Here is a 22,101-nt window from a genome sequence, read left to right on the forward strand (position 1 = left end):
GAGTCAGGAGTATCACTGTCAGAATCAGAAGCATCCAATGTAGGGAAGCAGGGAAAAAATTCTAGGCAGATGTTATCCAGTACCCCTCAGTAAGGTGGAAATAGTGGAAAGATAATTCCTGAATTCAAGAAGTTGCCTATATAGCCACATGTAGCAAGTCCCAAATCTACGAACTGTAGAATGTAATCTATTGTTTTGATATGGGTAACATCTGTTTCATACATAATTTGGGAGGGAACTGTTTGGAGTTTTTTAAGTTCTCTTAGTCTATTGGAAGTATTCAGTGTCCTTTGTAAAAGTTAACCAATTTCCTGTTGGTTATTACAGTTTACACCTCAATGTTCTTTTTAGCTGTTAGATTGAGGACTTCAGCAATTCAGAACTATTTTTATCATTTTCTTCTGGGATCTTTTTTAAGCTGTCAGTCCCTAAATCCTCCCTTACAAGTAGGAAATTCTTTTGCTGCCTCCTACGTTCATTCTGTCTGGCACAAGTGAATTATCAGGACAGAGAGGAAGAGCATAAATACCAGTGTGGTTTAGCTGTCCTCTGGAAAGCTGGGTGAATATATGTTTTATATGTGTAATATTGCTTGATGGAAAACACCAAACTACTGTTTTAATTAAATAGGAGGAATTCTGAGGCAAATTGTTTTGAATTACAACAGTAAACACTGGGGTCCTTTTGATGTGTTAGATTAGCTTCCATTCTACTCAAGTGGGCTGACTAAGCACTGCCAAGGTAGAGAATATGGAAACTGCAAGCTTTATGGAATGCTTATATTTGTACCAAGAGTATTTTTAGTCCATGGAACAACAGTGTGCTTCTTGAGGCTGGTGTTCATATTCTTCTTTTAAAGACAAACTAACTGAAACAAACTGAGAATCCAAAGTGATTTTGCCCAAAATAATTGGCAGAGCCAGGAACTAAAAGTCCTGATTTTGATTCTGTGCTCTGGCCAGTATCAGGTTTTGCCATGTTTCAACACATGCAGGTGATGAGAAGGATAACATTTATGATCACTGAGCTTTTTGATGTGTTTTTTTTTTTCATCCTTCCTTAAACAAACTGCTTTTAGTTTGTCCAGGACTTATTGTCAGTGTTGATTTATGTTGTTATATTTGAACATAAATCTCCATTGTTTAAAAATTATCTATTGAAATGGCTGTTCATGGGTTTAAATTATGAGCACAGGAAGAGCATCTGAAAGTCTCTCAGCTTTCCTGTCATGTTTATCCCCCTGTCAAAATAATTTATTTAATTTTTATATCTGCAGCACTGTTACTGTGCACCCAGAGTTATGAGCTTGAACTCTCGTTTGGGTTTGTGTCAAAGATCACCCCCTCTTTACCTACTTTACACAATTGCCTGATTTGGGCTGAGGCAACAAAGGCAACTGAAGAGGTTGATAGTCAATTCTCTCCTTTTTGAGGTATTTACTACACAAATTGGATGAGCTGACTACAAGCTCCCCTTTTTTTTCCTTTCCCCTTTTCCTGACACATCATACTCCCTTTTTGCAGATCTGTTGTGACTGCCAGTGAAAAAAAAAAAACAAAGAATAAATCAAAGTAAAAGTCCTGATATGGCTTTTGAGTTATGTTGTCCATTTTTATCTTCCACAATTTACCAATCATCCCCATTCCTCTGTAACAGTTTTTTGTGCATATGGATTTTTAATTAGGTGAATGATGGGGTCAAATCCATTCTGTGGGGCCTGTAGTAATTACCGTAGCTGAACCAATGAGGCTATTTTGAGCTACCATCATACACATCCTCCAGCAGTGGAAGATGCACAGTGTGTACTGCTCTTACAGAAGTAAGATTGCTGTAAAGAAGGTGGCTGTAGAGGAGGAAAGAGTTGTAGTCCTCCTTTATATTTTGTAACATTTTCACTTTTTTTTAAATATTAAAAGACTCATTTTCATGTACAGTTAGTTGTCCTGCTAATTAGTAGGCTTGATATAGTGTATTTATATATATATATATATATAAAATTTTATATATTATATATTTAAGATAAATATATAATATTTATATATTTTTATATAAAAATATGAATGTCTATTTTGTATGCCTTATGTTTTTTTAAGGGATGTTCAGCAGTCACTACAGGGCTCTGTAGTGTTTGTGCAGAGCTGTTCTGTGATTTAACAGCCGGATCAGGTGTGGAAGCTGTTACTGTGTGATCAGTTATTATTTCGTGTGGACTGCCATGAAACATCACCACAACTGAAACTTGGGCATCTGTTAATCAAACCAGCTATCTTCTCTTTCAATCTGTATTGAATAAACAAAATCACATTTAGTATAATTTGAATCTTCTACACATTTAGATTTCATAACAGTTTACCAAGAAATTTTGATTTTATTCTGCATGATTAAATAAATAATTTATTGCTCACTTTTTGATGGTCAGTCACAAGGAGGCATTTTGATTGGGTAAATTTTATTAGGATGTCACATAGCATTTTCTCAACATACAGTTTGAAAGGACCTTGGAATAAGGTCCTTTGATAAGGAATGAATACATGGCACATGATCAGGACTTTTAGTTCATGATGTACTTGGAAGAGCAGAACGTGGAAAACACAGTCTGAAGAATTGCAAAACCAGAAATCTGTAAACCAGACTCTAAAATTTTCAGTTGTAATTTCCTAGCCTTCCATTTGGATGCCCAAATGCCTGCTAAGAGACTTTTATGTGTACTGACTGTTGTGAACGGCTGTAAAATTACAAATATTAAATTGAGGAGTAGTCATGCTCTCCAGGAAAGTGGTTTACAACATAATCACCAAAATGAAATTTCAGTTCTAGATATAGTGTGTATTTCAAGTATGGGTAGTATTGTGAGTGAAAGTCATTAAATGGGGCACCCAGTAATATATTTTATTCTTCAGTTCTGCTGCAGAAATAGTCAAAGCATATATTTAGATTACCTCCTTCTTAGCTACATGCAGTATACAACACAGATATTATTTGCGGCCTTCTTTTTTCAAAAAGTAAGAATGTATGATAAAGGATTTCATTCTTCATGATTCAGATCACTGAAATAAATTTCCTTTCATTGTGTGCGGTTATCAAGAATATTAAACAACTCACTGGGAGACTAGTGCAACCTAAATAAATAGATCTACTTGAAAAAAATGGTTCATTCATAATGACTAATGCTGTAACAATCCCGGGTTTGTTTGAGATCTTACAGTGATCCAGACCCTTGTGACTTCAAAGAACATACCCAATTTAGCACACTTTCAGAAGCTGGATTTGGGTCATAGAGTACAGTAAATAACACTGAAGATAACAATTTATCTAATCTTCTGCTGTTGCAACAAATGAAGCTTTTAGGAAGAACTTGGTGGCATATTTCAGTCTGTACAACTAATTTTATATATATGTATATATATAGGTATATATATGTATAATGTATTTATATTTCAGTACTCAAGTCATAACCTTTGAAAGAAATTAAAAAATAGGACTAATTTGTTAACTTTGCACATTTTTTACTTTCAGAAATTAGCACCTGGAGTTAGTCAGTTTGCTTACACCTGTGTACAGGATCATCCTATCTGGACTAACCAACAGTTTTGGGAAACAACCTTTTATAGCAACGTGCAGAATCAAGTTCGTGCCCTTTACCTTACAGCCAAAGATGACAACCACGCAGTACAGTTAAAACAAAAGGTGGGAGAATATATTAAAGTAAATGTTAAAGTAGTATTTTTATTCACATTTTGTCTCCTAAGTTACAGAGGGCAAAGTTATTCTGTGTTTTATTCTTTCATTTTCCCCGTGTTACACAGCATACAATAACATGAGAAATAATAAAAATGTACGTTTATTTGCAAAGCATTATAATCTGATGTTGCATTGATGATTTTTCAAATAAGCACCTTCTGTAGAATTTTCCACACTCTAATGTGTATGTTTTTTCCTGAGAGTGGTATGATGGGATGCCTTGCAGCATGCTAAAATTAAATTATGAGTTTTTTTAAGGAGCACATACACATAGAAAAGAACCACTTGTGATCTCTCTTCTTTTATGAAAATATCATTATCAACTATGTGACTGAAAAGTGTAGCTACCCAAAGTATACAGTGTAGTCAAGAGAGGAAGTAAAATAGCCAGAGCTATTCCCAGAAGTGTAGGCAGAATGAAGAATGCAAAGATAAAGCAGGGATAAAGAGGAAAGGACCATGAGTTTGTGTACAGGGAACCTCCTCCAATCTTACACTATGTAAAGAAAAATGTGCAGAACAGTAGCACTTACAGGGAAGCATCTCCTTTAACCCTCACATGTGTTTATATGGAAAATTACCTCAGCTTAGTATGGAAAAAGCATTTGCAAGATATCTAGTCCTTAATTAATTTAACATCAGGAGTTAGGTCACTAATACCAACTGCCAGATTCCTTTACTGTAGTTTGATTGTGTGCCATCTACCTAGTTTGCTTCAAGCTAATGCTAGAGTTGGACTCCAGCATATTAAAACATGAATGTTTCAGCTGGCCTGGAAACTATTTATAGAAAAGCTTCTCTCACCTGAACATCCTAGGAATTTGGAGAATATTGCCTGGATCAGGCTATGAGCTGCGTGTTGTTTCTCAGTCTAATTTATGCTTGTTCATATGTGAGCTAAGTGGATAAGCTAAGGAGGGAGCTATAATAAAGTCAGTAAACCACTCTGAAGAAAACATTGTATGACATAGAAGAGATCTCAAAAGAAATTATGTTACTTAGATCTGTCTACATTGTGCTACTTGTGTATTTCAGTAAACCACTTTAAAAGCTCAGTTCCCATAATTATAACTCTGTTTAAACCCTACTGAGTGTAGTTATTTGCTTTTCCTTTCTAAATGAATATATGATTTAAATAACTGAGGAATTTTAGTAAGAAATTTAATAAATGAAGTTTTGACTAAACGTTGTTTTTTTAAGTTATAGCTGTATTATTTCTTCTTCATATCTCTTTATATGTTTTTATATTTCTGTCTGTATTTCTTCTAGGAGAAAAATTCTGCCAGCCCAGACCAGGATAAGACAGCAATGGACCTGGCTGCCGAGCAGCTGCGATTGTGGCCAACTCTTAATAAACAGACGCAGCAGGAGCTGGTCCAGAATGAGGAAAGCACCGTTTTCAGTCAGGCGATTCATTTTGCCAACCTCATGGTCTATCTGCTGGTGCCACTGGACACGAGTAAGAACAAGTTGCTGAGAACTTCAGCCACTGGTGACTGGGAAAGCGGAAGCAACAGCATTGTCACAAACAGGTGGGTGTGCAAGGTCAGTGCTCGTCTGTCAGGACGGGCCATGGTTTGCAGAGTGGTCTTAGCTTTTAGGGCTTATTGTAAATACCAGATTATTTCAGTATCTTCACTTCTTTTCAAGTTCATTAGTTAAGGCAAGCAGAAGTCTGGTATCATTCCTCTTGAATAACAGAACTTAATCTGGAGTAGTTTACCACCATTTAAAGGAACATAAAAGTTGTATTGATGTTGAGGACAAACACAGGGTAGGGTGAGAAAGAAAACAGCAGCCCCCAAACCGCTATGTTAGTTTTTATGCAACTTGAAAAAAAATCCTGTGTATGAACCTAAAGGCAAGAAATCTTTTGTATATCATCCATAAAATCACAATTTCTCTGCAACAGCTGCAAGGAGGAAAGGCTTTGAGGCCACAAAAAGCAAGAGGGCTAAACCACAATGGCAAAGGTTAAATTACTAAGGAAGCAGGAGGAGTATAACATCAGTTATGTTCCCTAGCATGCAAATCCAGGACATTTCATAACAAGCCTTCCTCCCTCTCTGTTTGTTGTCTTCATTATCACCTATCTGTACAAAATTCCCGCCTGATAAAGTCATAGAACACCATGTAAAAACCCTGATATCAAGTAAAAGGCTATCAGGACAAAACTCCCCGTGGAGTTACTGATTTCTGCTGACTAAACACCCCTAATCTCAGGCATGCTCCGTATGCCTGTGAGTTGTGTGTGGTTGCAGTGTATGTTGCAATCTATGAATCTGGCCCTTAGTATTGTTATGGGAGGCATTTTTAGATGTTCAAAGTACCTCTATCACTGACTTGCTTGCTTACCTGATGCACAAAAAGCTTTTCCTATGTCTTTTTAGATTTTGATTCTTTTACTCTGCAACCAAAATATGCCTTTAATGTATCTTTCTCTATATAACTTGATATTTGTTTACCATGGGTTGTAAATACTGTACTTGACTTTATGAAGAGAAGACGTAGAGCTCACTTCCAAAAAGCTGTTTTCTCTTGGAGGGCCCCTCTGCACTGGGCTCATGGAGGGGAAGTTCTCCTTTGTCATCATCCATGAAGTTTTGACAGTGTTAACACAGTGCAAGTACAATGTACTTGTGGTACCACCATATGCTTTTAGCAAGGTTTGTGAACTGTTACTAGAGAAAAACCCCACAGCTTGTCGTTGTCCAGCCAGGTATCATAGGTGCATGAACAGCTGAATTTTTCACTCCTGACATTGCTTTTATTTATGCCTCTAGTATTGCAGGCAGCGTTGCAGAGAGTTACGACACTGAGAGTGGATTTGAGGACTCGGAGAACAACGACGTTGCAAATGCAGTTGTGCGCTTCATCACCAGATTTATTGACAAGGTCTGCACAGAAAGTGGAGTTACCCAGGATCACATCAAGGGGCTGCATTGCATGATACCAGGTAGGAATTCTGTCAAAAAGGTGGTTTATAGTCTTTTTTTTTTTTTTATCTAGTGAGACAAATGCACTTTTTAGTTTCAGTTACTTTCAGTTATGTCAGGAGGTTAGATTTCTTTTCCAAGCTGTAATTGCTGTTGAATTTTAGATAATTATTCCCTTGATGTTTGAATTTGAGAATTTCAGAGTATCAGAGTTTTAATTAGATTAAAGCTTTTTTTTTTAACATTGTGTGAGACTTCACTTATGGTATTACTGCTTTCCAGGCATTGTAGCAATGCACATAGAGACTCTGGAGGCTGTCCATCGTGAGAGCAGGCGGCTTCCACCGATACAGAAGGCAAGGATTATGAAACATATTTGTATTCCTTACAAGTATTAGAATCATGCAGTTTAGTAATCTTTTTTTCCTCTCATAATGTTAGGAGGAAACATCAAAACATGAAAAGAAAATTTCCAGCAGTGATAAATAAAATGCTTGGCTTTGGTCTCATGAAATATGAAACTCCTAGAGCCAAACCTCTGATCATAAACAAGCTATTGCATGCCCACTGCTTTTTGAGACCCATTTCTCTTAGTTGAGTCCAAACTCCATCTCCCTTCTTTGGACTCAGTCTCATAATAATTTTGTTTTGAAGCTTTTAAAACCAAATGTTGTAACTAGACTGAGGTATGACACTGATATTGCCATTACACTTACACATTTCATTTATTTGCATCAGCCCAAAATTCTTCGACCAACTTTACTGCCAGGAGAAGAATTTGTTTGTGAAGGTCTCCGTGTGCTGCTGGATCCTGATGGCAGAGAGGAAGCCACAGGAGGACTGCTTGGAGGTCCTCATATCCTCCCTGCTGAAGGAGCTTTGTTCCTTACCACCTACAGAATTATTTTTAAAGGCACTCCTCATGATCAACTGGGTAAGAAAATCCAAACGGTTATAATTGGGATCCTTCAGGATAAGCAGAATTTTGAGCTGACCTGTCCACCTGTTCAAGCATCAACATCAAAATGCACATACCTTTCATGTTTGTTAGATAAAACAGTATAATCTTTCATGTCTGTTAGATAAAAATGATCTCTAAATACAAACTTTTGTCAATGAATATGACAGTGATTGATTTTGATTTTGCACTTAACTGCAGCTTCCTTCTTCATATGCTAAAGGTTTATTTATTCTTGTGTATTGGTAGATATTCAGAGTTCTGTCTTCAGTAATTTATGTAATATAAAATCATATATACATGTCTTAAGGGAAACTTTAGTAGCTGTCACGTGGCATCATGGGCTCTTATGGACTACCTAAAATTGGAGACAGAAAACAGGAATGTTCCTGATCATACCATAGTAATTTTCATAGGCTTTAGAATGGACATAATGCTTGGTATTTTTATATCTCTGTTCCACCTACGTGAGATCTACAGCTTCCACTACTCCTTAGGTTTCCATAATTTTTTTTTTTCAGACATTGGAAGCTACTTAATGGAAAAATATTCATGTGTTAGTATTTTACCTAAACTTATTGCTTGTAAATGCAGTATTTTTTTAATATTTAATGGAGATCGCTCTTCTAAATGATAACTTTTCGTGTTTTGACATCTGCCATTTCTATGACATCTGATTGTCATTCAGAAGTATAAATTTACTGTGCAAAGTTTGTGGTCATATGTAAAGATATCAATGTTTAACATCTCTTGTTTATAAGTTGTACGATACAATAGGAAATTTTAAAAAGCTTGAAATTGTTTCTTTACCCCCTACCAACCTATATTTTGGGAGTGCACTTCCATCGTGTAGAAACACTCAGAAGGAAGAAGGCTATTTTTCTAATCATCCCTGCTGAAATTAAGCAGAAATTCAGATTACAAATAATGCTTTAGAAATTTACCACCTTTTTGGGTATTTTGCCAGAAATAATTAACTCTCTACCATTATGTTCATGTTACTTTGTACTTACTCATTCCTATCTGTTCAAATGACAACGTGACCAAGGCAGATCTGACTGTGATCTAACACGTGTCTGGGTGTTGTGGTTCTCAGTTGGAGAGCAGACGGTGATCCGGAGCTTTCCTATTGCATCTGTTACGAAGGAGAAGAAGATCAGTATCCAGAACCAGCTGCAGCAGAGTATGCAGGAAGGACTGCAGATCAGTTCAGCTACCTTTCAGGTAAAAGGAAGTTTTGTAAAAATTTGTGTGGCTGCACAGTCAGCTCAATATACTTATGAGCGGCTCTTTGTACCTGCTGTTTGTGAAGAATCCACTTTTCTGCCCTGTAAAGTCAACGTCCTCATAGAAACCCTGGCCTTTCTTGGCCCAGGTGATATTTAAAGTTTCACATTGGATTTCTTTTACTGCTTTCCTCATCTATCTGTTTTGGATCCAGTAAGGGGCTGCTTTGGGTCCAGAATATCTTCGTGTAGGTAGAGGCCTAGGCAGACCAATGGAAACATGCGTTCTCTCTCCTGCAGCTACATGGAATGAATATGGAGAACTTTAAATATTGTTTTCTTCTCAACACTTGACACTTTACCAGCTTTCTGTTAAAATCCATGACAGAAAGTCATGGTATGTCACACATGGAGGCTGCACTTCCAGGAATCTATTTAGAGTAGCCACCATTGGCTAGAACCAGTGAGCTTGATATGACTGGCACAGATCCTGGAATTTTCCCATCTGTGGGATCCCCCTCAGTGTGTTCAACAGAAGCATGTTCTGCAGGGCAATTGACAGAGAGAGACTTCTAAGAATTAGGAATCCTGAAGTCTTCCCTGAATTCTTCCTCTTGATGGTGATATTAGCTGTGGTCAAACCCTAAGTGATTGAAAGTTGAAAATCAAAGAATTTTATGTCATGGACTGAAAGTAGAATGCAGTATTTAAGATATGAAATACTTCGTTGGGTTGGCTGACTGCAGAAGTATATTTTCATTGAGAACAATAACTCTAACATTTGAAAACATAACAACGTAGATCATCAGCGTTTTGCTAATTCCTTACTATAATGGACATTATTTAGCTAATCGTCCTTCAATATCCTCTTCAAGAGCATAAGATTAGAAATGCAAGTGAGTAAAATAAGCAAAAAAGTGTTGTTCACTTGTGGACTTGTGAGAGGACTCTTATTTTCCAGAAATCTTTTTATCAGAATAGTTAGCATGCTTCACTGATGTGATAAATACAGACAGGGTGTTTTTAGTGCTGGATTCAGGTCAAACATCATCTTTGCTTTTGTTTAGCATAGTTTTGTATTAGGGAAGGAGAACAAAAACAATCAGCAAACAGTTTACTCTCTGTTCCCTATGTAACAGCCAGAGTTCAATGCAGTATAAAGTAGCCCCTCCTCTTTGTTTATTAAGAATGATTTTTCAGATGGGTTTGTGTGTGGTTATGCTATTTAATCTCTTTAAAACTTCAGATCAGCATTACCCTGAAGGAGTGAAGAGCTCCTTTCAAGGAGGTCCTAGAACAACAGAGTTATTAGTCATTTGGAAAGTATTTACAAAACAAGTAAAATTAGAAAGGCAAGGATGAAATCCACCTTCTAGATTGCAAGCAAAAGACATTCAAAAGGTGTCTAGGTATGCGCTCAAAAGTAAAGCTCTAGGATATTTCTTTGTTTGCTTTTCCACATTCTTGAAGTTCTTTTGGGCCTTTTTATGGATTCCGTATTTTCTGTCTCTTTTTTTTTTTCCCCTGAATTGTTGACTGTCTTCCTTTTGGATGAGGATGATTGGATGGGATTTTCTTTTTTCCCCAGACTTTTCAAAAAAGCGTTTTTAGTCAAGTGGATGGATCAGTGTTGAATAGCATGAGGTTACTTCATTTTTAAGGACCAGATTTCATGATCACATTTTTGTTATGAGCAGTTTTCTGTAGTTTGCAAGGTGAGGCAAAGATTGGGCTGTCTAAGTAATAGAAATATAATGGTTGTGACATATGAATGTTGAAATTATTGGCTTGCTGAGAGTCTTTGAAGTGCATTACCAACCTTAGTTTCCAGTATAGGGGCAGAGCTGGCAGAATTATTTCCCAGCTAAGCTGTCCCATGTGACCAGTAATTGAACTGTTGCAGACGTCTTAGTGCCAGCACTACTACTTGGATTTACCAAAATATTTTGTATTTGATGTTATGAGAATTCCAGATGCTTCTTAGTGAAAATACCTTAGTATTAGGGCATAAATTTTAAAAGTAAATAAAAAATTATTAAAATGTGTAATATCCCTCAAAATAAATAAGATAGATATATATGTGTATTTTCTGATAGGCATAATACTGCAGAAGTATGAACATTTTGCTAATGTATTTTAGAATCTTTTAATTTCTGTAATTCTGTAATTATTTTTTTGTCCGGTTTCTAACATGTCATGTCTTTAATATACAGTTAATTAAAGTAGCATTTGATGAAGAAGTAAGTCCCGAAGTGGTGGAAATATTTAAGAAGCAGATAATGAAGTTCCGTTATCCCCAGTCTATCTTCAGCACTTTTGCATTCGCCGCTGGGCAAACAGCTCCGCAGATAATTTTACCAAAACAGAAAGAAAAGAACACTTCATTCCGGTACACTCCTTTTGCTTCTTTTACTGCTGATGTTCTTGTTTTGTATCAGTCAAACACACCAAACAAATGTAGATCACTTTTCAGGAATGTCAAAATAAGTGATTGCTACTCTGCATCTCTTTATATTTCCTGAAGAAGAGGAGGATTAGTATGAGACAGATGTTTACTTAGTGTAGGAATTATATTATTTATCTAAATTTCTTGATGCAGTAGGTTTGGACAATCCCCTTATCACATATTGAAACATATTTTGAAAATATAAGTAGCATCTTGAGCTATGTAACCTATGCCAACATGGAAACAAGGTTCATTGTGTATTATAAATTAACAACTTAGTCTGGATTAGAATTAGTTTTACCCTGTGTCTTTGCTCTGGTGGTTTTTAATTTAGAGTTTGAGCTTTGGGTCTGCTTTTAAGTTTTATATTGTGCATTAATTTTACTGGACCAGCCGCATCATTAGTCTACTCCAGAGTGGTAGCTCCTGTGATTCTCTGTTGTTTATTGTCCTGTTGACACAGAAAAGTATAATCCCAAGGTATTCAGGAAATCCTAGAAGTTTAAGGTAATTTCTGTCTTTCCTACCTTTACTTTGTCAACTTTCTAGATTTATCACATTGTTAGCAAAATAAAAAAACCTAAAGAAAGATTATATCTGCTTATTCATTGCCATTAGACATTATAGGCATGAATTTATCTCAAAGTAATAAAATTGGTGTTTAAAGTTTAATATAGGAAGTCATTTTTCTGAAGTTCCTAATTGTTGACTTTGTATTAAGTGAAAAGTTATTACATACATTTTATTTGTGTTCATCATAGAAATCTGTACATGCTCTTAGGGAGAATCATCTTTCTAAATATTTTTATTGCTTTGAATTTATAGTACCTTCTCAAAAAGCATTGTGAAAGGAGCAAAACGTGCTGGGAAGATGACAATTGGCCGCCAGTATTTATTAAAGAAGAAGACAGGCACAATAGTGGAAGAAAGAGGGAATCGCCCAGGCTGGAATGAAGATGATGATATCTCTGGTAATAGGAAAATACTCTTGTCCATGTTGGTTAATAAGTCTATCCTATTACACTTTCTTTCCAGTCTATTGAATACAAAATGTTTTCAAAATGAAATGGAAGAGTCTTCCTAGACAGGGAAGAGAAGGGTTTCAAATCTGTACATTTAGTGAGTGTTCTCTTTTGCAATGAAGAGGCAGAAGAGGAAGTTGACTTAATTCAGTGCTATAGTAAAGTATGAGGTTATTTTTCAACTATCAAACTATTTAGATATAGTATCTTTTAGATCATTTTTTTCACATCATACTAGTATAGATGAAACAGCACAGAAGCATGCTGTAGCCTCCATTTATCTTTGAGCATCTGATATCTGCAATTAATCTTTGATGAGAAAGCAGTCACTGGTGAGATGCAAGAATGAGAAAACATTATTGGAGGCTTCTGTGGATGTGGAACTGACAAATAATTTTTGAAAGCAGCAGAAGTCACTGCTACTGAATATACCACTTTCCAAAATTTTGGTTGGAAGGATTTGGGGCAGAAGGTAGAAAGGGATTTGGACTCTTTTTGCTGTTTGTGTGATGGTGTGGAATTTGACTTTCTCAAAAAAACTTCTTTTCTTTCCATATGCTGTTGTCAATATGTCCTTATCTGGACCACTGCTAATTTATAATAAACCACTAGAGGGAACCAGATTCTCCTGTACATAAACAGGTGTTGTTTTGTCATACTATTCTTTCTTTTTTTAAAAAAATAAGCATCTCAGATAATTAAGTGTTTATCAAACACTGATAATTTCTTCAAAACATCAAACAAGCCAGATTTTCTTTTTAAATATTTGGTCATTGAGCAAGGCAACTTTTGTGACTTACAAGCAGATGTGTGAAAGTTGTCCAAAGAAGGACTAAAGCACTGTCTCTGTTCTCTCTGAAATGGAAGAAAGCCATTCCAGTTGAGCTGAAAAATACTGTTTTTCTTCTTTCATTCCAGATAAAGTGAGAAAAAGGCAAAAATTAAGTTATAGAGAATACAGGATGTCTTTACAGTGCCGAAAAATTACTTTCTTAATTGAATTTCCATCATCTTCCTTAAGGGCTGAGTTAGCATGTGTTCTGATGTTGCAGATTCTGTGGTCAGGAGCGATTCTGCAGTCTGTACCTGGGTGATTTGGGGGTGGTTTTGTGTTCTTCACCCAGAGACACAAAGCACAGTCATACCTGTGTATTTATACTGCCCTTGAAGAAATTTTAAGGTTTTGCATTGCTGATACACAAAATGACTGTGTTCTTTCATGAACACAGGTGTTATATAAATGTTAGTGAACAGTCACTTTTTTCCTCCCCTAACAAAAATATAAAAATATAAATTATCGTGAGTCTTCAAGCCTGCTGTTTTCCAGCTGTTTTGGCTGGGAATGTGTAAGGTGAGCAAGGGCTAACAGTTTGCTTTTCTCTCCATGCAGCACTAACACGTCAGTCAGCTGACAACAGTGGTGACTCTGCTTCAGCAGAGTACAAATAGCCATAGGAAGTAATCACTGCAATTTCTTTTATCTTGACTGCTGTGGTTTTCACTTTGTTTTTGACTTGTTTGCAAGTCTCAAAAACTGAAGTATGGGAAACTATGCAGCTTTACCAGCAATGAGTCAAACAGGAACTATCTGCAGCAGGTGATGCATTGTCTTATAAAAGAAATGTTAAAGGTAGGGTTGGAAGGAACTTCAAAAGGTCAGCTAGTCCACCTCTCTGCCCCAGGGCAAGAGCAACATACGTAAACTGTTCCTTGTAGGTGCTTACCTAACTTTTTCTTAGAAGCTTTCAGAGATGAAGGTTTCACAACTCTAGGCAGATCAGAGAGGCAGATCGTAGAACCATCCTTAATGCTGGAGAAAAACAAGCAACTTTCTGATATTCAGGACTAAACATCATCTTGCTGCAATTTAAAGCCTTCCTTTCTTATTCTGCCTCTATATACATGTAGAAGAGGTGAATTCCTTCATTCTGATTGCAGTTTAATGTATTTATGGCTTATTGTAATATTTCTCTGTTCTTTTCTAGATGTTAAATATCCACAGTTCTTTCTTTCAGTTCTTTGTTTATTGGTCTTGATAGACTTATGATCATATTCAATACTTTTTTCTCAGACTTCTTCAACTGGTCCACATGTAACTTGAAATGTGATTTCCAAAACTGGACACTGTAGTTATTATTTGTTGCCAGTGAACACCAAACTTCCCTCCAATTTCTCCTCATAATTTTATTTTCAGAGTTTATAATCTCTAAATCACTACTAAATTCTTTTTCCTACAGGTTATCATATTAGTGTGTTCAATAAAACAAGAGACTGCAGAAGCTGCTTTTGCAAATAGTCATATCTCAAGAACAGTAAAATAAGGAGTTTATCCCTCGTCTTTTCAAAATCAAATAAATCATGCTGAAGGTATTTTGTTGTCTCTCCAGGTTAAGGACATTGATATGAGCAACTATCTGTAGCTTTTTATGCACGGGAAAATATTTTGCAAACTCTGATCACCGGTATAACTACTTTATTGACAGAAAAGTACATTCAGAAAAAAGTGTTTCAAAAAATGCAACCTCATCTTACCCAAGTCAGTTATAGCTTTCCATTGAAATCTGTTAAAAACCAAGTTTCTGTGTGACCAAAAATAAAATTATTTCTAAAACCCATTTAATTTTGTTTCTCATTAGTGCACTTTATACTTTAAATGTTGTTTAACTTCTTTCTTCCCATGACAAATACGAAAACAGGAAAAAGAGGAGATATCTACGTATTAAACTTTGTTATTTAGGTCAAATAGAGAATTTTTGATTTTGTTTGATGAGCTGAAAGGGCAACAACATGACTCATTCAGCTTTTATGCTGAGATGCACAGAAAAAGTATAAGTACTGCTGTAAATTCTGAATGTTGTCTACTGCCAGGTAAATTTTAATTATATCATAATTTTTGGGTTCTTTTAATAATTTTAATTTCCAGTGTTACGAAGTGCTGTCTTAAATTTAAATCCTTACAGACTTTCCAGGGCATCATTCTTGAAGAAATACCTCGCAGAGGCACATATTTCAGTGCTTGAGGTGGTAGCAAGTAACTGATACGTGCTGTGAGCAGTAAATCTGCTTTCAGAAGTATTTGGAAATAGCTGAAAAGTGTCACTAACAGGCAGGTGGCAGGTTTTGTACGAAGACCTTGCTTGACTTGAATTACAGAGCAGTTTGAACTTGTGACATAGGTTTTTATCTCTCACGGTTAAAGGTTTTTCTGCTTTGGAAAGGGCAGCTGATGTGCAGGGTGAAGGAAGCTGCTGTTTGACATTGAAACAGAGACATTAAGAAACCAACAGTCATCTGTTGCGAAATTAGAACACTGAAACATTTTTTAAGTTGAACCAAGCCTTTAAGAGATCATACCCCTTTTAAAGATAGTTTTAAAAAAAAAAAAAAGGAATTGTGCGATCCATTTTTACCTTGAATGAATTTGTAAAGAATTCCTAAAGAATTTGTAAAGAGTTTGTAAAAAGAAAAGATTATCTGTCTTCGGTTCAAATGAATATGTGAGATGACTTTTTCCAGGATTTTAGCAAGAGAGATGTCAGCCATGCCAGTCACAAGCACGATATAGTCAGGTTTCCTGACTAAGATACCATTTTATTATTCATGAATTTAATAAACTGTGCTTTGTATGTGTTACTTCTTGCCGCTTGTCATGGAGGGTAAAACAGAATAATATTTTGTTCAGAAGGAAAATAACACTGTTTTCTGTGTAACTGCTGGCCTTCCCAGTCGCCAACTCCTCAAGATTTTTGTCTTTAGTTTCAGACGACAGCGAGATGCACACGGGCGGCACCCTGAAAGCATCAGAAAAATCAACAATGGAGCAATTAGTAGAAAGAGCCTGTTTCAGAGACTACCAGCGTTTGGGCCTGGGCACCATCAGCACTAACTCTTCTCGCTCAAAAACAGAATACTTGAGAATAACTGCCCTGAACAGGATGTATTCACTTTGCAGGAGGTGAGTTTACCAGCGCAGTTAAGGAGTTGAAAGTAGAGACGCGTATCTGTATATTTGCGTAAATATATTTGCATTTAAAATCTATTCTGTTCCTAAATAAAAAAGCAAAGCCTCAGAAAGGATTATATTTTCTTCAAATTAAAAAATAAGTGTTAAATTAAAGTCACGAAAGTATCTACTTTCAAAGTTGGTCGTGTGCTGAAAGTCACGTACTGTGTTTTAGCACATGAGTGTTACTAACTCCTCTTTTTGTTGTGAAAGCTGATGTAGTTTACTACCATGGCCCACAAACATTCTTTTTAATACAAAAGCATATCTGCATGAGTCATATCAGAAGATATTTGCATTCTCCAAAGCTGGTTTTGACTAGTCATTGCTTTCATAACGGACAATGGAATCACCAGTTCTTCGTGGAAGAAGGGCACAGAAGGAAAATCCTAGATCCTTTCTTGTTTTATGACTTATCTAAAGTGCTGTTTTTGTTTAATCACCATTGAGTACAACGCAGATGAACTCATTAAATCTATGCATTTTCATTATGCATTGAACATTATGCAGACAATTCTTTCCTCTCTTAAAACCACTGGGTTTTAACATTGTATAGGGTGGGGGTTTTTTAAAAGGTAATTAATATCTGGTCAGATTAAAAATCCCAGGATATAAATACTAATCTACTGCTATATTAGTTTAGTTACTGCGTTTTAAGAAGTTTGACTATAAATGTCATGTACATTTATTTAGACTGAGTGCAGTTCAGCAAATGTTAAAGAATTCAATTTACAGCAACGGTGTATATTATAGAGAAACAAAGTTGTTTAGTAAACAGTAACTGTTCCCTATGTCTCATCTTAGTTTCTTCTTAGCATATGAAATTGGCGCTTATATTGATTTTTTTTGAGGAGATAGAAAATACTATTTCATACTCCTTGAATCTGTCTTGCACTAACGTGAACACATCTACAGTCTTGCTGGGGTTTCCACCTTTAAAGGTATTATATCAGTGAATTTCTTAATCTCCCCCTGTGTTGTAGTGTTTTAAAAGTACACAGTTTCAAGCCTTGTTCCAAGGAATCTGACTGTAAAATTTAAATGTATTTTGCCATTAACCAAAAACTATTGTTTTCATTGTGATACTTTAGGCAATCTAACATTCTTTCCTTTCAATTCTCATATTTCATATACAAGTGTCAAAACAAAACTACTGCATCATTTGCATGCCTCAAAATTCTGTTTTCTGTCATGCTTAAAAATTACAGTGGCAGATAAGAGATACACTAAAAAGAAAAATACCGCCAAATAAAATGTAACCTACAGTGGAAAGTGACTAGTAGTGATAGCCTTGCAACTTTTTCATAATTCAAGTTTTGTTCAAAATGCAGCTTTCTTTACAAACTAATGTCTTTGCTGGGATTGAACTCAAAATTACTTAATAAATAAAAATAATTCCAACAGTTAAGGTGTCTTTTCATTAAGATGCATTTTCAGCTTGTAATTTTGAGTTGGTTTTGTGTGGGTTTTTTCCCGTCGTTGAGCAATTTGAATTGTTGTTCCATTTTTTTTTCCTCCTTCCTGTCCGTGCAGTTACCCTGGGCTGCTGGTGGTCCCCCAGTCTGTCCAGGACAGCAGCCTGCAGAGAGTGGCTCGCTGTTACCGGCACAACCGCCTGCCCGTGGTCTGTTGGAAGAACACCAAAAACAGCACTCTGCTGCTGAGGTCCGGGGGCTTTCACGGGAAAAGTGTTGTGGGCCTCTTCAAATCCCAAAACACACATCCTACAGGTGAGCTGATGCAGCTGGGCTTTCTCTGCAAGGAATTTGAGGTGGAAATACTTACTTTTCTAGAGGAAATCAGTGACTCAATTGAATCAAATGCCCTGGGATATGAGTGGTTATCTGATATTATTGATTACTGTATGTCAAGAAGCAGATCCTGGATGGTGTGAAAGTGGTTCAAAAATACCAGTGAATAATTTGGACAGAGATTATAGACATACCAAAAGGCTTCAGTAGAATCTGATATCTCTTAAGTACAATGCAAACTTCTCCTGTTTCCCTTAAATTACCTTTTTCCGCTGCACTGGTTTATGTAATGAGTGTATGGTGTCCCTTTTAATAGAGAACTACATAGAATGTTATAGATATCATTGTCTATTTGATTTTTCTCATGTTTTTAATTGTAATACTAGTTTAATTTCTTTCTTTTATAAAACACAGACTTGAAAGATTCTAGTTGGAGTCTTTGTATTAAGTAAATCTCTTACTTTGTGTGATTAAGGCTGGACCAACACAAGATTTACCAGAATAGTTCGTTTTTCAGAATATAATTTAATAATTTTGGAAAGAACATTATTTAAGTTTCATTATTCACAGGCAGTGTTTAGAATATTTATTATGACTGCCTGGATTTCCATGTCATATGCTGATAATTTTTTCAGAGTTTATTTCATGCAAAGAGTGAGAGTCAGTATTTTCTTCAATCACACCAATAGTTTTTGAGAAATTATTCAAGGGTTAGGCCATAATTTTTCTTTTTTGAGAAAAAGGAAATGTGAGGTAGAATTGGAATACCAGGAACTCATTAAGGGAGCAGAGGAATCCCTCTGTCCTGTTAATGTTTATGTTTCTCCCCAGTAATGACTAAAGCATAATTAAAAGGCCTGACTTCACTAAAGTTTATTCTATAGAATTTTTCAAAACCTATAATGAGCATACTGTACACTTATGTGGAAGTCACATAAAAGTAGTTTTAAGATTACATGATTTAAATATTTTCTACATAGGTCTCCTGAATTTTTCATAAATCTTTCATAATACGAAGTATCTTTATGAAAACCACATTTTTCTTACTTGTAAAGAGCAGTTTACATCAGACATAATGAGGTTTTGTATCTGTATCAAATGCACCTTTCACAATCTCATAATTTCAGAGCTATTAGAAAAATGCTTTTTACATTAGACAGTGTCTGGACTGGCTATTAACAGTGATTTGTGAATCACTAATTATCTGCTGAATATTCATTGCTATAACATGGATTCAGTGTTTTGTGGGGGCATTTTTTAGTTGGAGTGATGAGCAGGGTGATGAATGGAAATTTATATATTGCATTTTTGTTGAAAGGATTAATGAAATGTATCAGTACTACCAGTAGTTAACACAGCAGCTGCCAAAGCCAGTGGCTACACCAGTTCTTCACAGGCTTGTGGTGGGAATCCTAAGCATGGTAGTTCAGATGTTGGTCTTACACTGCTTTAATACCAGCTGTCTTAGCTGAAATATTGACTAGGCATCTTTAACCTGGTATAGATAGAATATAAATTGAAAAAACTATGCAGGAATAGTCTTGAAATATTATAAAGACAAACACTTCCGTGTTTTCTGTGGTAGCTATCATTTCTATGTGCATGGGAGTAGGAGAGCTTTCCAAAACAAGATCTTCAAAGCCTGACCCAATAAAATGTGCTTCCTGTGTGTGATCTTATTGCTTTTGTAGGTGATTTCTTTTTTAAAGTTTTTATGATCTTTTATATCACCATTGCCACACTTCCAGCAGAATATTAGGCAGTAGGTAAACTGATTGACAGTAACTACATCTGACAGATCCTCGCTTCTGGAGTTACTGTTTGTTTTCAAATGTGGAAAAAAATGGACACTGTCCTCAGGAATGTACTGCAAGGAAAATGGAAAATACTTCCTCATCATGAAGTTGAAGCTTGGTGAAACAAAACTGATCACCAAAGGCAGTTATACACAGGTGCATGTTTTTGCCTCAGTAGGAGTTGTGTACAATGAAGGAAAGTTTATACTGAAGAATGCATTACGATGCAAGCTGAGAGGGCAATGATAATCTGAAGTTAAATTCAAGCTGACAGATTCATACCTTCCTAAGCAGAGATTTCATAGGAGTAGATTTTTATTAGGATTGATTTTTATCTGGATTGATACACAGAAACAAAGAGAACCTGCTGGAATTCAGTGAACATTTTTGTGATTTCCTGTTATGTGGTATGTTAAGCTTTAGTTTTCAAAGCATAGTTGGAGATCAATGTGTTATATAAGAAGCACAGAACCTTTTTTTTTAGAGAAATTATGCACAGCACTAAATTTCTGTCTGGAACTAAACTATGTGTGCAACAGAATTGTATTTAAAAGCATTATTAACAGATGTTTGAATATGAGCTGGAGAGTATACAAGTCTTTTGAAAAGTTGCTGCGGTACAAGGAAGTTGGTTTCTGAAATACACCTTGACCTTTCTGGGAATTTTGTTGCAGAGCGTTGTAGTTCTAAACTTCTAGTGTTGTTCTGAACATTCTACACCTGAATTACAGTGTCTTGGTCAGCTGCCCTGTAGGAAGACCATTTATGTTTCCTGTATGTAGTAACACTATCCAAGAGAACAGTTATCATGGCACAGGCTGGATTATTGACTGTATTAGGAGCAGCCTGCAACCAGGCATAACAGAGCACATATCAGCAGTGAGGCAATTCTAGTGCATTGCTAAGCAATGCATTTCTTTCCTGGAAAATGGAAAATCCATTTTGCTGTAATAGCCTTCGTGAGACAACACTTAAAAGATTAGTGATTTTACAGAAAACCCAGTTCACCTGTGCAGTAGGGGGTTCATGCTTTTGAGTCACCTGTAGCCTTTCACCTCTTTGTGCTGCTGTTAAGCACTGTGTGATGGGATGACTGGTGGTAAGGATGAAGGGCAAGTTTTCCATCTCTAATCTTTCACAACGACACTTTTGCCCTTAGTCTTTAATTCTCATATCTGCCTAGTTCAATGACAGAATTCATAATATAAGTCAAGCTGTTTGTCTTCTGAATCTTTTTCCTAAAACACATGCAGTACTCTTCACAGAAAAAAACTTTGTAAGTGCAAGTGGTATGGTCATTATCCTTTCATTTAGATATTTCATTTCCTTTCACTTAACTAAATTGTTTAGACCTAAACTGACTTTTTGAGGCATTGTTTCAAGGACTGGGAGACCCAGAGATCATTCTAGACTTAGGAGTTGAAGAGAAAATAATGTTTCTCTTCAGGCTGTTTCCACTTGGTCAGGCAGAAACAGCATGTACATTATCTAATCACTTCCTAATTATACTTTCAATTCAGACACTAATTTTAACAAGGCAATCAAGAAATTTCTTTTGCCAGCTCCAGCTAGTTAGGTTACTGTCTATTAGTCTCCAGCATGGAGTATGATTGGATCATCATAGGAGAAAATGATTTACAAGTTACCATGGTGGTTTGTCAAAATGTGTTCAGTCAAATTCGTTGACTCTCTCTCTTATTCCAGATCTTGGCTCTTGTGGTCAAGATACCAGATTCTGTTTAAGCAGCTGTGAAATCTTTGTCCTTTAGTAAGTCCAGAGGTGGCTGCAATAAACAAGAATTCCAAAAATTTTGTTAGTCATTTGAAAAAAACCCTGACTTACTGATACTAGACACTTTTTTGGTCATTGTAGTGTGGCACAAGACCTGACCTGCATCTCCTTTTCTTCCTTAAAGTCCTTGCATCTGGGCATAAGGGGGGGTGGTGTGCATGCCCTGTCCATCCTCTTTACTCTCCTTTGAATCCATTGAAATGGTCACATTTTGGGTATAAGGTACCTGAAGGGCACGTGGATGGTGTCTATTGATGTCTCTAAATACAGCAGATTGTATGAACACCGGTGTCTGGTACACATGAACTTCAGTGCATGGGCACTGTATCTCAAGGAACCCCCAGGTACAGGTAAGTAACCTTCCTTTTCTGGAATGGGGAAGAGCTTCTTGAGTATGATATCAACTTACTTTTGTCAAAGAAACAGTTCT

At 36.1% G+C, this 22,101-nt stretch overlaps 1 protein-coding gene across 5 annotated transcripts in view; it reads left to right on the forward strand.

Moving 5' to 3' along the window:
• Positions 1–22,101, forward strand: part of SBF2 (SET binding factor 2) — a 254,794-nt gene that overhangs the window by 196,686 nt on the left and 36,007 nt on the right. For all 5 annotated transcript variants that reach the window (XM_027884520.1, XM_027884515.1, XM_027884518.1 and 2 more), the window contains exons 18-27: positions 3,517–3,687; positions 5,011–5,273; positions 6,525–6,697; positions 6,960–7,033; positions 7,416–7,611; positions 8,732–8,859; positions 11,075–11,250; positions 12,133–12,278; positions 16,086–16,284; positions 17,866–18,062. In XM_027884520.1, coding sequence (XP_027740321.1) covers positions 3,517–3,687; positions 5,011–5,273; positions 6,525–6,697; positions 6,960–7,033; positions 7,416–7,611; positions 8,732–8,859; positions 11,075–11,250; positions 12,133–12,278; positions 16,086–16,284; positions 17,866–18,062 — 1,723 coding nt within the window. The remainder of the gene's footprint in view (positions 1–3,516; positions 3,688–5,010; positions 5,274–6,524; positions 6,698–6,959; positions 7,034–7,415; positions 7,612–8,731; positions 8,860–11,074; positions 11,251–12,132; positions 12,279–16,085; positions 16,285–17,865; positions 18,063–22,101) is intronic.

Source organism: Empidonax traillii, unplaced genomic scaffold (assembly GCF_003031625.1).
Source record: "Empidonax traillii isolate 1590-97213 ecotype Southwest subspecies unplaced genomic scaffold, ASM303162v1 scaffold148:size1803964, whole genome shotgun sequence".
Classification (NCBI taxonomy): Eukaryota; Metazoa; Chordata; class Aves; order Passeriformes; family Tyrannidae; genus Empidonax; species Empidonax traillii.